A 15,072-nucleotide genomic window follows, 5' to 3' on the forward strand; every position below is an offset into this window, starting at 1 on the left:
TATATATATATATATATATATATATATATATATATATATAAAATATAGATGTCACAAATATATATATACAGGGTGCGGCAAAAGTATCAGACCGGTAAAATATCTCGAAAAATATAAGTTTTACACAAAATTGCTTTAGATAAAAGCTATAAATCTTAGGAAAATCTATTTACTGATTTTAACAGGATGACCTTGGGTGACATTTCGATGTCAGGTCGAGGTCAACATTGCTTTTTTAAATAGAAACATATATTTTTTATTACGGAATTTTATTCTACGTGAAGAAATACATAATTTTTGTTTGAAAACATTTTTTATACGACCTCTATTTTCTAAGATATTTGCGGAAATATCTACAAAATTATTGGTTTCAATAATTTTTTATTCAAATTCTATCAACTTTACCAAAAAATAGCAAGAGATAAAAATTTTCTATTTTCATTTCATAGAGCTCCGAAAATTTTTTCAGAATTTTTTAATTAACTTTTTAGTACTGCATTTTCTTGCATTTTCTTGAAGTACTAAAAAATTAATTAAAAAATTCTGAAAAAATTTTCAGAGCTCTATGAGAAAAATAAACAATTTTTATCTTTTGCTATTTTTCGGTAAAATTGATAAAATTCGAGTAAAAAATTATTGAAACCAATAATTTTGTAGATATTTCCGTAAATATCTTAGAAAATAGAGGTCGTATAAAGAATATTTTCAAACAAAACTTGTTTGTTTCTTTACGTAAAATAAAATTCCGTAGTAAAAAGTATGTGTTTCTATTTAAAAAAGCAATGTTGACCTCGACCTGACCTCGAAATGTCACCCAAGGTCAAACTGTTAAAATCAGTAAATAGATTTTCCTAAGACTTATAGCTTTTATCTAAAGCAATTTTCTGTAAAACTTATATTTTTCGAGATATATTTCCGGTCCGATACTTTTGCCGCACCCTGTATATACATATATAAAATATAGAGGTAAATGTTCACTTTAGGGGAGTCACCTTTGATTACCTTGATCTTGACATATGTTATAGAGGTCATCCTTCTGAATAACCTTCAGAAGGTTTTAGTCGTCGCTCATTGTTTGTTAAAAAGTTATTGATGAAAAAAGTTCGAAAAATATATTACAATTTTTCGATAATGTGTACCGTTAACGAGTAATATCGAATAATATCTGCAATATCGAACAACTAGCGGGGGCTGCGCCCCCCGCACTCCCTCTCAAAACTAACCTAACCCAACCTATCGTCACATTAACACAAAAGTTGAACACTTTAATAAACAATGACTGACGCTTAATGTGACGATAGGTTGGGTTAGGTTAGTTTTTAGGGGGCGTGCGAGGGGTGCAGCCCCCCGCTAGTCGTTCGAGATTGCAGTACTTACTAAAAAAAGTTGAACGTAATTTTTGCACACAGGGTATATTGCGCGGGTTTTGTTTTGATCGTATGTACGATTTCAATGTTGATAATCATGTTATGATCATGTCCTGACACACACTACCATTGTATGTTGATCGAATCGAATCGATAAATTTTTTGAAATTATGGCTCATTTCTATCCACTTAGCGGAAATTTTACTGAATAAATTTATTATAAATATTGAATAAATAATTTTTTCAATATAATTTATTTAACTTGTGCACTGTTTATCTTATCTTTATGTACACTGTGTGCAAAAATTACGATCAATTTCTAAAACATTTTTTGTTAATAACTTTTTAGCAAACAACGAGCGACAGCTAAAACCTTCTGAAAGTTACTCAGGAGGATGACTTCTATAATATATGTCAAGGTCAAGGTGATCAAAGGTGACTCCCCTAAAGTGAACATTTATCTTTTTTTAGTGTTTGACGCAATTGTGTGCTACGACGGAAATGATACACGAGTTGCAAAATCGGCCGAATAGTGTAAAGTCGCGTTATCGCGAAAGAAAAAGGAGGAGAAAAAGGAGGAGGCTGTTCTTAGGACCACCGTGGCTGCTGCATTTGCTTTGATCAGCATCCACCGACAAGCCACAACCGCGGATCCTATTTCTAATGCGCGCGAATGTATTCTTTAAGGGGACTAGAACGGTTTCATCTTCCGAAAATTGAGTGAAATTCGAATGACGATTGTCGACGAACGAATAAACATATACAATATTTATATACACAAGACTGTTTTTTTTTATTTTTTATACATATTTTTAGGAATAAATAAGCGGTAGAAGTTAAAAAAATATTAAATATTGAGTAAGATATTGAGTTAAAAAAATATTAAATATTGAGTAAGATATTGTTAAATTAAAAAAAAAACGTTTTTGCGGTTTTGCCACGATTCCGGAAAACAAGTTGGAATTTTTTAATGTGCTAGGCGTCATTTTGTAGATAAGATTTTTCTCTATAGATTGAACCGAAATGGAACTAAAAATTAAAAAAATTAGAGAACAGAAAACCAAAAATGTCTAAAAATTCCAATTATTTATTGTTAAAACGGTATTAAAATTTAATTTTCATATGCAATCTTTGGTTCAATCTACGCAGTACTTTATCTTTAATTTAAAAAAAAAGATCAAGTCGATATCTTTAGCCGTTCTTGAGTAATCGTGGCAAAACGAAAGGAAAATGTTGTTTTGAAAAATAAATGACCGACTACTTCTACTACCGACTGACCGACTTCTCGTCTCCTTTGTTGTTACTCTCTTGTCTTGTGTATGTGTGAAATTTTACCTTGGCACCCCAAGTGTTTTCTGTGTGCATATGAAATTTTATTTAACTTTTCCTAAAATTTTTACTTTTGTATGTTTACTAAATAAGCTTTTAAAAACTATTTTTTCCTAATTCTGTGTAATTATCAGAAAATAAAGTCAGTAGATACCTAATGTAGTGTTCATATATGCAAAGTAGTTATAATAATATTTATTGTATATGAAATTAACTTGGCATTTGATATAATTTTTTTTTGTAAGAATTTTGTCAATAACTTTTTTTATAATATTTTTTTTCAAGTGAAACAAAGCATGTGCACTTGGCTTCATTTTTTACCCTTTTTTTAAAGAGATAATTTTTGTACGGATATCACTTCTTTTTGTATAATCCTTATCTCTTCTCTGAAAATATCACGGCACAAACAACATTAAACAATATAAATATAATATAGTGTAAATTAATCTTTTAATGTAATCTTTTTATATAAATGAACTTCTTGACATAACATGCGCACGTACTGTCACTTACAGCTTTATCTGTGTGTGTCAGCAGAGATTCTCACATCTCGTGAGAACAAGCGGTGTGTTTTAAAATGCATTACAAAAGTTGTGACAACCTTTAATTGACTGACTGTACGCACTGTAATTGTAGATGTTGTTAGACCGATTCTTTGGAACAAAAAAGTTAATCGAAAAAATAAATTGGTCCAACAACATCTACTGTTACAATGCGCACATATATAAATTGTCTATTTTATGAGAATACTGATTACTTATCTGATATTTGTTAATTCTTTATTTACTTCTTTCTATTTTCCTTTTTTAACTTGCTTGCTTCTTTCATCTTACAGATTTCATTTTTCAATTGACGATGATGATAAATTGATTTTAGTGCGAAAAATGAAACAATGAATGACGTTTATGTAAGAACATCAAAATTGAAAAGCTAATATTGTTTAATTATATAATATTGTTTACATGATAATAATTTTATATATATATATATATTTTATACATATGTATAAATATATATATACATATATACATATATATATATATATATATATATACATATATATATATATATATATATATATATACATACATATATATATACATACATATATATACAATATATATATATTTGTATGTATGTATAATATAAATATTTACCTTGTTAATTTCTATTTACTTTTCGCGTTGTTTTCAGTATATGAATTCTAGACTTGATACAACTCTAAGCTGCTTCCAGGAAAATAGGCATCATGTCATGTTTCAATTTCTCAATTATAAAAAATGATTATTAATCAATACACTGGCAAATACTTCATAGTTCAATCTTTCACTACACAATTATACTAACGCTACACAATTATCCTAACTTTTATATATTCGTTGTCGCAAAACATTGTTATAGTATTAAATGTGAACACAATAAAGAAATGAATTACAAATATATCTAATAAGCATTTTAGCGTTACAATTAATTATTTATTGTAACTGTTCAGTCATCTCTCTATTATATCATATCATATATATCTCTCTAACCTAAATGTGCATTCTACAAACATAACAAATCAGACATAAAAATATTATTTTACATAAACATTATATGTGTAAAGTGGTTCTTTCTCACTTACGTTAACAGCTTCTTCAATATTGACAGCTTCTTCGATAATACGTACAACAACTAATGATAAAAGTCTTGTAATTTTTGATAGCTAACTTTCAGCGTCACGTTTCAATTCCTCAATCTTCTTATCACAGTTGTAACAAGGTCTTGTTGTTATTATTATAAATAACCTTATTCAGATCAATTGTACTTTTGTAAATACTCTATTAAAAAATACAAGACAATTTTATACTCTACAAAAGTAATGATATCAAGAGGTTTACGCCAAGTACGAATGATTAATCATTTCAGTTTTTACTTTTATAAACATATGTGGTTTTAGCTATATATTTATAAATTAAATATATTATTAATATATTAGTAATATATTATTAAATAAAAAGTAAAATAATTAGAGAAATACAATACAATAATGTTGAAAAAAATTATAATAACTTAAACAAAAAGCACTTGGCGCGCCTTTTTTTTTAAATATTGCATGGATAATCAATATAATATTTTGATAGTTATTAAAATAAAAGCACTGTTTGCCTATAAAAAACTTTATTGTTTAATAATATTATTTTAAATATCTTTTAGCTGAGCTTTTGTTGTAATTTATTTATAACAATTTTTTTTGTAAAGATAAATAATGCTAACGCGCATGCACTACTTTTTTTTACTTTTTTTGAAAAAGTAATTTTGTTTTTATATTACATCTTTTTTTACAAAATAATATTGAACACTAAAAAGGAGTTTCTTTGTTAATAATTTTATACGTTGAACTTGGACATTGTAAATATTTAGGTGTACATAAAAGTAGGTTCTTTAAATTTTTGTTTCAGAATAATTCATTTTTATAAAAAATGTGTCTCTGTCTCTCTTTCTCTCTTTCACACAGTCTTACCCTTTCTCTCTTTACAACACTGTCTCTTACTTTCTGTCTAATAATGAAATGTAACAATGTACTTTTTTGAATAACTAGTAATAATAATGAATTATTTTTAAAAAGTAACCTTTCCTATTTTACTATGTATCTCTCTATTTCTTATCTTCTTGCTTTGTTTTTATTTTTGTTCCTCATTTGTCTGTGTATAATACTATCTCCTCTCCTTATATTTTCTCTTTTTCTTCCCACTTTCTGTACTTTCTTTCTTTCTTCCTTTCTTCTTATCTTGTTTAAAAATAATAAACATACAAACAATATAAAAGGTATCCTAGTTCTATATCCTTATAAGTTATCCTGTAAAGTTATTATGTAAAGCAATATTTATTTATTATCGCAGCAGGCAAAAAAATTATTTATTTATTTATTTATTTATTATCTATTCTTTTATTTATTCATTCTCTTACTCACTCATATATTCCTCTTGTCTTTCCATCTCGCTCTCATATGGTTTTTTTACCGTCTTATTTTTATCTTCATTCTTTCTGTCTCCTCTTCATTTCTTCTCGCATATTCTCTCCTTTCTTTTCTGCTCCTTTTCTTCTCCTTCCTCTTTTATTTCCTTATTATTTAATTTAGCTATAAAAAGTAAACACGACACAAAGTATTCAAGTTTTACATCGTTATATGTTTTTGTGCATTCGCATAAAATATACTTATCGATATTATCCTTGTTAATTCCATAGCTTTTCTTCAAAATTATTACGGCAAACACACTTCGCAACTTTCAAAACTATTATACATTAAAAATATAACCTCGTTATAACCCCATTCTCGTACACGCAAACTGTTACTCGACTTCGCCGCGATGACAGGTACAAGTCGATAAATCAGTAATTGTAACAGTCTCGCCATCCTGCGATCTAACAGAGAACATAGACAACAGACATTTCTGTTGTGAGGAGATGATGTTTCTTACGCGTAAATTCACGATTTCAGACTTACTGAACTAAGATAGCTCAGTTTCTGGACCACGTAGAGAAAAAGTAAAAACAGTTTTATTAAGTAATGTAAACCCAAGGAATTGATTAAGTCCATTCAGAACTTCGTCAATTCAGCCGTTATAGTAAAAACGAGAATCTAGCCTATATTCAACTAAAGTCGCCGTGTAAGTATACAGATAGGCCGTGTTGCTTCGCGCTTGCACTTAGCTTCGCGACCTACCGTGTCGCTTGATGGATCTCCTATAAAATGTTACATATTTAGATTCTACGCGAAAAAAACAAGTAAATCTTATCTGGAACATTTCTTTGAAAAATGTTTTTATTAAAAGTTACAAACATTTAAACTTTAAAATAGAGTGCATTCAAATTAATTAGATAAATCACATGTAACATTTTATAGGACATCCATTTGAAATTATAAAGTTATCCCTTGTCCCTCTTCAACGGGGGTTTTATTTTAGTTTACTTACAAGGGACTCTACAGAAGTGTGAGTTATCAATCTTAATAAAACTTTGTATAATTATAGAGAAATAAAAAATAATTAATACGCATATTTTTATATCAGCAATAGTGTATTTTTATGAGTGAAATACACCTCTTGTGTATCTTATTTTATAACCATGTATTTATTTCATAAATTTAAAAGCCATAAACCTAAAAAAACTCATTATAAAACCAAAATACATAAACCCAAAACCCATCACCAATAACCCATAAACTCAAAGTCTATAAACCCAGAATTTATAAACCCATAAACCCAAAATGAATAAACCCATAAACTCAAAGTCCATGAATCCAAAACCTATAAAACTAAAATTTATAAACCCACAGCCCATAAATCCATAAACCCAAAATCAATAAACTGAAACCCAGAATAAATAAACCATAAACCTAAAACTTGTAAACTCAGAACCCAGAAACCTTTAGGTTTATAGGTTATTGATTTTATATTTATAGATATATAGACTGTTTATGGTTTTGGGTTTATGGATTTATGGATTTTATAGTTTTTGTTTTTATGGGTTATGAGTTTGAGTTTTAGGGTTTATGGGTTAGGTTTATGAATCTTGGTTTATGGATTTTGGATTTATAGGTTTTAGGTTTATAGCCTTCGAGTTTATCCTGTTAAAAAAAACCAGATAGGAATCTATATGGGAAATCCATACGGAATCCACATGGGAATCAATATGGTTTCCCCTAATGATTTGGACCAAAAACCCATGGAAAACCATACGGATTCCTACATAGTTTTCACTTGAATTCCATGTAGTTATTTGGACAACACAAAATATTTATAAAACATTTACAAAATATTTATAAGATTTATTTGATTATTTTATAATTATTTACCAAAATATTTTATAAATATTTTTGTGACTTTAGATTTAATAGATCATAAATATTTTTTTTTATCATAAATATTATAAATTTATTTATTAAAATATATACATTTATATATTTTTTTTCTTTTCCTGAATTTTTCTTAAATTTCCCACTTTATTGTTTCACACGCTACTTAATTTAATTTAAATTGTAGCTCGAAAAAAATTTACTTACCATGCTAGGATTTGAACCTGAGACCTCTGTTTTTTGAATCGTTCACCTTACCTACTGCACCACTGTCACTTTGACTGAGAGAGCTTTATATTGTATACATATAGTATATCAATGTACGAAAACAAATGATTTATTTAAAAGAAGAAAATAGATCCTTTTATATGTAAAAAGTATGTTTAAAAAGTATGTAAAAATTATATTTATATACTTTTTACATTTTATGAATATATAAAAATATCTACTTGTCTTAAAAGTAAGTAAAATACAAATTAATCATGTTGTAAATTTAAATAAATTGTTTTCTGATAATGAAAGTAACTTTAATTTAAAATACAAAAAAGAAACTTTTAATATTAGAAAATAATTTATTTAGGCTTATAAAATAATTTACTTGTATTTCATTTACTTCTAAAACAAGCAAATATTTATTTAAACACAATTTTTACATTAAAAAAACTAACTTTCTTCTTGTAAGGAAAACATTTGCTTATTCTTATATATAGATGTTTTAAATAAAAGAAATCATTTTTTATTTACAAATTCATAATTTTATAGCTCATTTTACAAATTAAAAAAAATATTACTTTATATTTATTACATGTTTTCTAAAATCTAACAAATATTTCTTTAAGTTAAGAAATTATATTTAACAAAATATATTTCTTTAATTTAAAGAATTTTTTTCCAGAGTATACACACACACACACACACACACACATTACCAATTTAAATTTCGATTTTCTTATTTTTTTCATTCATTTAATAATTATAAATAATTACATTTATTTTTTTCATGTATAATATTTATAGAAATAATTATAAAATAATACTACAAATATTTATTATAAATATCGTTTAAAATATATTTAATCTATATTTTAATAATATTTTGAATAAAGATTTTGATACTTTTTCTTTATGTATATATAAAAAATATCGATAAAATATTTATATAATATTTTTAAAAAATAATTCGAAATAAATATTTATAAATATTTATCAAATTTAGCTTATTTATCATAAAATATTTATCATAAAAATTTATCATAAATATTGTGTGCTGTCTGGGGAGACGCTTCTAATATTGATAATTAAATGAAATCTTTGTTGAAGATTTCCAGGTGGGTTACTTACGAATCCGTAAAAATTTATATGAAAATCCATATAGGAATTCACATAGGAAATAAAAATCCTTATAGAAATCCATATGGTTATCTATATGGATTTTTAAACAGCATATACATTCCCACATGGATTTTTATTTTCCATATAGATTACTATATCGATTTTGATTTTTCATATGGTTTCCTATATGGATTTTGAATTTCCAGGTGGATGCGTATATGGATTTTGATTTCCTACATGGATTCCTATATGGATCCCTATGGATTTTAAATTTCCTGTATAGATTCCCATGGATTGCTGTGGGAATCCACCTGGAAATTTTTAACAGGGTATGAAATAAATACGTGGCTTTAAAATAAGATGCACTATATATATACAAGAGGTGTATTCGATAAGAACTGGTGTATTCTTAAAAAGGCACCATTGCCGATATAAAAATATGTGTGTTCATTATATTTCATTTCTCTATAAGTATGCAAAGTTTTATTAAGATCAGCGAGTTGCACCTCCGTAGAGTTCCTTGTTAGTTAGAAAGACTCTTTAAAATACATAAAACTTTCTCATAAACAACTTTTTGATACAACAAATATTTTTAGAATTTTTGGGTTGTTATACTTTACCTGAGCCACTTTGTATATAATTTTACACACACACGTACACACACGCACGCGCGCGCGCGCGCACACACACACACACACACATATATGTATAAATTAAAGAAAAAGATTGGTTCTTTGAGAAAATTCCTAAGCAGATTCCTGAAAAATTATATTTTTTATAAAATTAAAATAGATATTTTTGATCGAAAAATAAATACATGCTTTATTTTTTATTTTTATCAAGTTTTATTAAGTTTATTTAATGAATAACTCAATTTTACTGTTCGAACTTTATTTTATTATATGAAAATAAAAAATTATAGTATAAAAATAAAAAAATACAATAATTATTCATTATCATATTATTTTACGTCCAAGCAGCATATTTTTGCAATTATATATTGTATTCTTATAATTTAAATACAATTGAAAAGTTCTTCTATCTTCATAAATCGGGCAAAAACTACATCTTTTAGGCTTCTATAGTTTATTGTCCGGAATAATATTTACTGAATTTTTTGGCTAAGACCCTTTTATCGAGAAACATTTTTATAAACATGTGTATTATGTTATATACAGGATGTCTGACTCATACCGCACCAAAGCTAATATATAGTTAGAATAGGTCGGAGTGAATAATGGAATCGGTGTCATTTTTTAAACAATCGCATAAAATTTTGAGTTATTAAATAAAATAGATGGGCTAATCAGAGCGCGGTAACGCGGCAGGCGGGACATACGGTTCGCCGCGGCTTGCGAAAAAAATAGACGATTGCCCGCAGGCCTATCACGTAGTGTCAGACCTAAGACATAGTTTCCATATTTGGGCCTATGAGATATGCCCGCGAGCAATCGTTCATTTTCTTCGCCGGCCCCGGCGAGCCGTATGTCCCGTCTACTGCGTCGCGCGGTTTTGATTAGCTTATCTATTTTATTTAATAACTCAATATTTTGTTATATAATATTGTCGTGTCCACTCGCGTTCAGACTCTTGTTTATAGAAAGATTAACAAAAGCTTTTATGTACAGCTTATTACAACGTTTACACAAGCAGTCAAACAGAATCTTTCGTGTCGCGGATAACACCGGTACATCCGTTATGCCCTAGGACTCGTATCCAAATCCCCCATCCTCGATTGACACCGAAATCATGGCAACCTGTTACTCTCCTGTCCAGCTGACAAGCTCTAGATCGATAATCGATTCCAAACGTTCCAAGCACGGGCGTAACAATATTTTATTTAATAACTCAAATTTTACGTGGTCGTTTAAAAAATGATACCGATTCTATTACTTACCCCGATCTATTCTAGCTACATATTATCTTTAATACGATACGAGTCAGACACCCTATATAGAATATGTAAAAAGGGCGGGATTCCGAAATATCTCGAAAAATATAAGTTTTATTAAAAAAATGTTTTAGATATAAAAGTTTAAAAAGATATATTTACAGATTTTATAAGTTTGACTTTAGGTCGCCAAGGTCAGGGCAAAGTTATCTTGAATTTTTTTAATTGAATCCCTTATTTTTATTACACATTCTTATATCCAAAAAAAATTCTATTATTTAGCGGGATCTATTTAATTCTAGAGGATTTTCCACTTATATACGGTCTTAAGAAGATAATCTAATATCTAAGAGAATATCCTATAACCATGACATATTAGATTTAAAATTGCAATCCTCTTAATGCTGAAGAAATTTCCACCTAAAATTTAACTTAGGAATTTAACCTAAATCAATCTGACTGTCAGATATTATTAAAAAAAAACTTATTCTCAAATCCGGACCAATATTCATCCAAATTGAAGGAAAAGAGCGTACTACTAGATAGCGGCGGAACGCCGTTTGCATTCGGGATTTACGTTTTTCTTCGTTCCAGAGAGAAAAAAATATTGAAAGCGCGATTTGTTAAAGGCCGAGACTCAAACCCAGATCTTTCGCTTGTTGGGCAACTGCTTTAACTACTGAGCTACCATGCTTCTTTCAGAAAATGTTTTATTTTATAATATTGCAATATATAATGGTGAATTCACTGCACTGTGTAGAATTTTCTCAAAATCGTGCAATAACTACAAAAGAGCTTCTCAACTTCTTTCTCACGATTCACTGCGTTACTGTCTTGTCTGCGTCACGGACGCAGGAAACAGCAAACGAGCAAACAAATACACATCGAAATGACTGACCAAAAGTAAATAAAACTATAGTATTTTTTTTAAAAGATCTCAAAAAGTAATACACATGTCCAAACAGCATCGTATCTTCAATAAGCGCGTATGCTGCTAATATTTTATACATCCTTTTCTTTTCGGATTCCTATTGCACAATTTTTTATTGAGGAATTTACTCTTGATTATAGTTTACATGTCCTCTCTTTTAAATAATGACATGTTAAACAGAAGAACACTTCATATAAGATGTTTTACTTAGAGGAGACGCTTAGAGGAATTCCCCGCTTACAAATAGAATTTTTTTTTAGGTGTATAACTCTTTTTGAGATCTTTTAAAAAAAATACTATAGTTTTATTTACTTTTGGTCAGTCATTTCGAAGTTATTGAGGTTTTTATGGTAAGATATTAAAGCTATTAGCTTATTAACCATAAACTGGTAAGATATTAAAACTAATAAACAAGATCGGTGATTGATCCAATTAATGAAGGCAAAATCGATAGTTGGTTCAGCCATTGAAGGTAAGATCAGAAGATGATCCAAACAATGAATGTAAAATTGCGATAGTTGTGAGGACGTCAAAATAAAAACTGATACTTGATTAGTATGTGATAATTGGCGTAGTAAACATATTCTACTGATATTTAAGCATCATAGTAATTCTTCAAACTGGCTACTATTCATTGTTTGACAATATACTATTCTATCATAAAATGATACGACGACATTTCCGATATAATCATTAAGAATAAACGTAGCTTTTTTTAAGGATTCGATGGTGAAAATTGTTTAGATTTCGTGGTTTTATTTTATATAGGGTGTCTGACACAAGACGTGATAACGCACGTGTATAAGTAGATTAGATTAAACTGAATAAAAAAATTCCTCTAGCACTTTTCAAACAACCAAATAAAATTTCGAGATATTAATTGAATTAGTAAAAGAAGATTAATAAATCAATAGCGCGACGCTGTGGGACGCACTCTATAGACACGAGTTCATATATGAACCGAAAATATATGACTTGACGGCCCTCAGTCCTTATCTGTTCCTTAACTTATCATCGTAAACATCAACCTAACCACTTATGCATCCATCTATACACACGTACGCACGCATACACACCCATATACATTCATACCCATACACACTCACACTCATATCTACACCATACATACCCACCCACGCACACAACACATATACATACATACACGAAAGAGATGTAAATCCGATTGAACAACCTCCGCGTAGTACACCTTAATTGGAGTAATGCTAATGCCAGCGGTACTGTAACTTTCAAGTTTTATTACTTAGAAAATAAATACATAAATAAAAGAATATAAATAAAAATAAATAAAACGTAAATAAAAGTAAGTAAAAGAAAAAATACGTTATTATAGTGTTTTGGAAAGTTCTCGAGATAAGCTATAAGAATACGTAATAAAAAATAGGAAGTTCCATTTAAAAAATCAATGTGACTTTATCCTGATCTTGGTAACGTAACCCAAGGTCAAACTAATGGTACCCTCTTATTTTCCCCATTGAATCTTATAACTTTCGTCTAAAGCATTTTTTTTTAATGCACTGTTTCTGAAATATTAGCCTGGAACGATTAAAATGGATCATCCTGTATATGTATATGATATTAAAATTAGTTATATTATTAATTAATATTATAAGTTTAATATTTAATTCTACTATATTCTTGCTATAAAATATCTGCATTTATAGAAACGTATAATCAGAAAAATGCTGCCATTGTTATTTACTTTTGTTATAGCTCAGAAGAGGGCCACGTAAAAATCAATCCTGATGTCCATATGGTCGGCCAGCACCGGGCGCAATTCAGTGTTTGGCGCGGAGAACGGCGGCGGAGTGATACTGCCCTCCTCGCACTTGCCGATTCACATACACGTGGCGCGCGAACATCTGCACAACGTTGACGGTCACTGCTTTCATAAGCGGTATCACAATTGTCAGGTCGGTAGATTGTCTGTTCTTGTTGATATTTGCAGCGGTAGCAGAGAATTATTTTCTTCTTATATTCTCTACACATATGCTGCAACTTGTATATTACGTATATTTCATTTTTCTATTCTTAAATGCACATATCATTTTATTGTATATTTATGTCCTTCATCGGTTTCGACATACGAAATTCGAGGCTTTTTATGATATACGGATTATGTATAGATGGCAGGTTAATCGGGAAAATTAATTGGAATATTAAAACAACCTTATTCAGATCAATTGTATTCTCGCGAGTAATCTATTGAAAAATACAAGACAATTTTATACTCTCTACAAAAGTAATGATATCAAGAGGTTTACGCCAAGTGCGAATGATTAATCATTTCAGTTTTTATTTTATATACTTTTATAAACATATGTGGTTTTAGCTATATAATATATTTATAAATTAAATATATTAGTAATATATTATTAAATAAAAAGCAAAATAATTAGAAAATAATGTTGAAAAAAATTATAATAACTTACACAAAAAGCACTTGGCGTGCCTTTTTTTAATACTACATCGATAATCAATATAATATTTTGATATATAATTATATTTTGATAGTTATTAAAATAAGAGAACTCATCTACCTATAAAAAAAGGCACGCCAAGTGCTTTTTGTGTAAGTTATTATAATTTTTTTCAACATTATTGTATTTCTCTAATTATTTTATTTTTATTTAATAATATATTACTAATATATTAATAATATATTTAATGTATAAATATATTATATTGTCAAAACCACATATGTTTATAAAAGTATATAAAAGTATGTAAAAGTAAAAACTGATATGATTAATCATTTGCACTTGGCGTAAACCTATTGATATCATTACTTTTATAGAGAATATAAAATTGTCTTATATTTTTCAACAGAGTATTCGTGAGGGTACAATTCATTTGGATAAGGTTGTTTTAATATTTTCTTAAATATCTTTTAGCTGAGTTTTTGTTGTAATTTATTTATAACGATTTTTTTTTAGTAAAGACAAATAATGCTAAGGCGTATACACTTGGCTTCTTTTTTTACTTTTTTTTTTAAAGTAATTTTGTTTTTATATCACATCATTTTTTACAAAATAATATTAATCACTAAAAATGAGTTTTTTTGTTAATAACTTTATACGTTGAACTTGGAAATATTTAGGTAATAAATATTTTGGTGTACATAAAAAGCAGATTCTTTAAATTTTATTTCAGAATAATTCATTTTTATAAAAAATATGTCTGTCTCTCCGTCTCTTTTTCTCTCTCTCTCTCTGCCTCTCCCTGCCCTCTCCCTCCCCCTCTCCCTCCCTCTCTCTCCCTCTCTCTCACTCTTTTTCATTATTTATTTTTTATTTTATTTACGTTATCATATTTAATTTTATTATATTTTATTATTTTATTATTTATTAATTTATTATTTTATTAT

At 28.1% G+C, this 15,072-nt stretch overlaps 1 protein-coding gene across 3 annotated transcripts in view; it reads left to right on the top strand.

Moving 5' to 3' along the window:
* The window catches only part of LOC116852292 (calcium release-activated calcium channel protein 1-like), a 143,377-nt gene that overhangs the window by 62,751 nt on the left and 65,554 nt on the right, over positions 1-15,072 (top strand). For all 3 annotated transcript variants that reach the window (XM_032832492.1, XM_032832494.1, XM_032832493.1), the window contains exon 2: positions 13,419-13,618. In XM_032832492.1, coding sequence (XP_032688383.1) covers positions 13,451-13,618 — 168 coding nt within the window. In that variant the 5' untranslated portion in view covers positions 13,419-13,450. The remainder of the gene's footprint in view (positions 1-13,418; positions 13,619-15,072) is intronic.

Source organism: Odontomachus brunneus, unplaced genomic scaffold (genome assembly GCF_010583005.1).
Source record: "Odontomachus brunneus isolate Ranch 3 - 2012 unplaced genomic scaffold, Obru_v1 Obru_scaffold_211, whole genome shotgun sequence".
NCBI lineage: Eukaryota > Metazoa > Arthropoda > Insecta > Hymenoptera > Formicidae > Odontomachus > Odontomachus brunneus.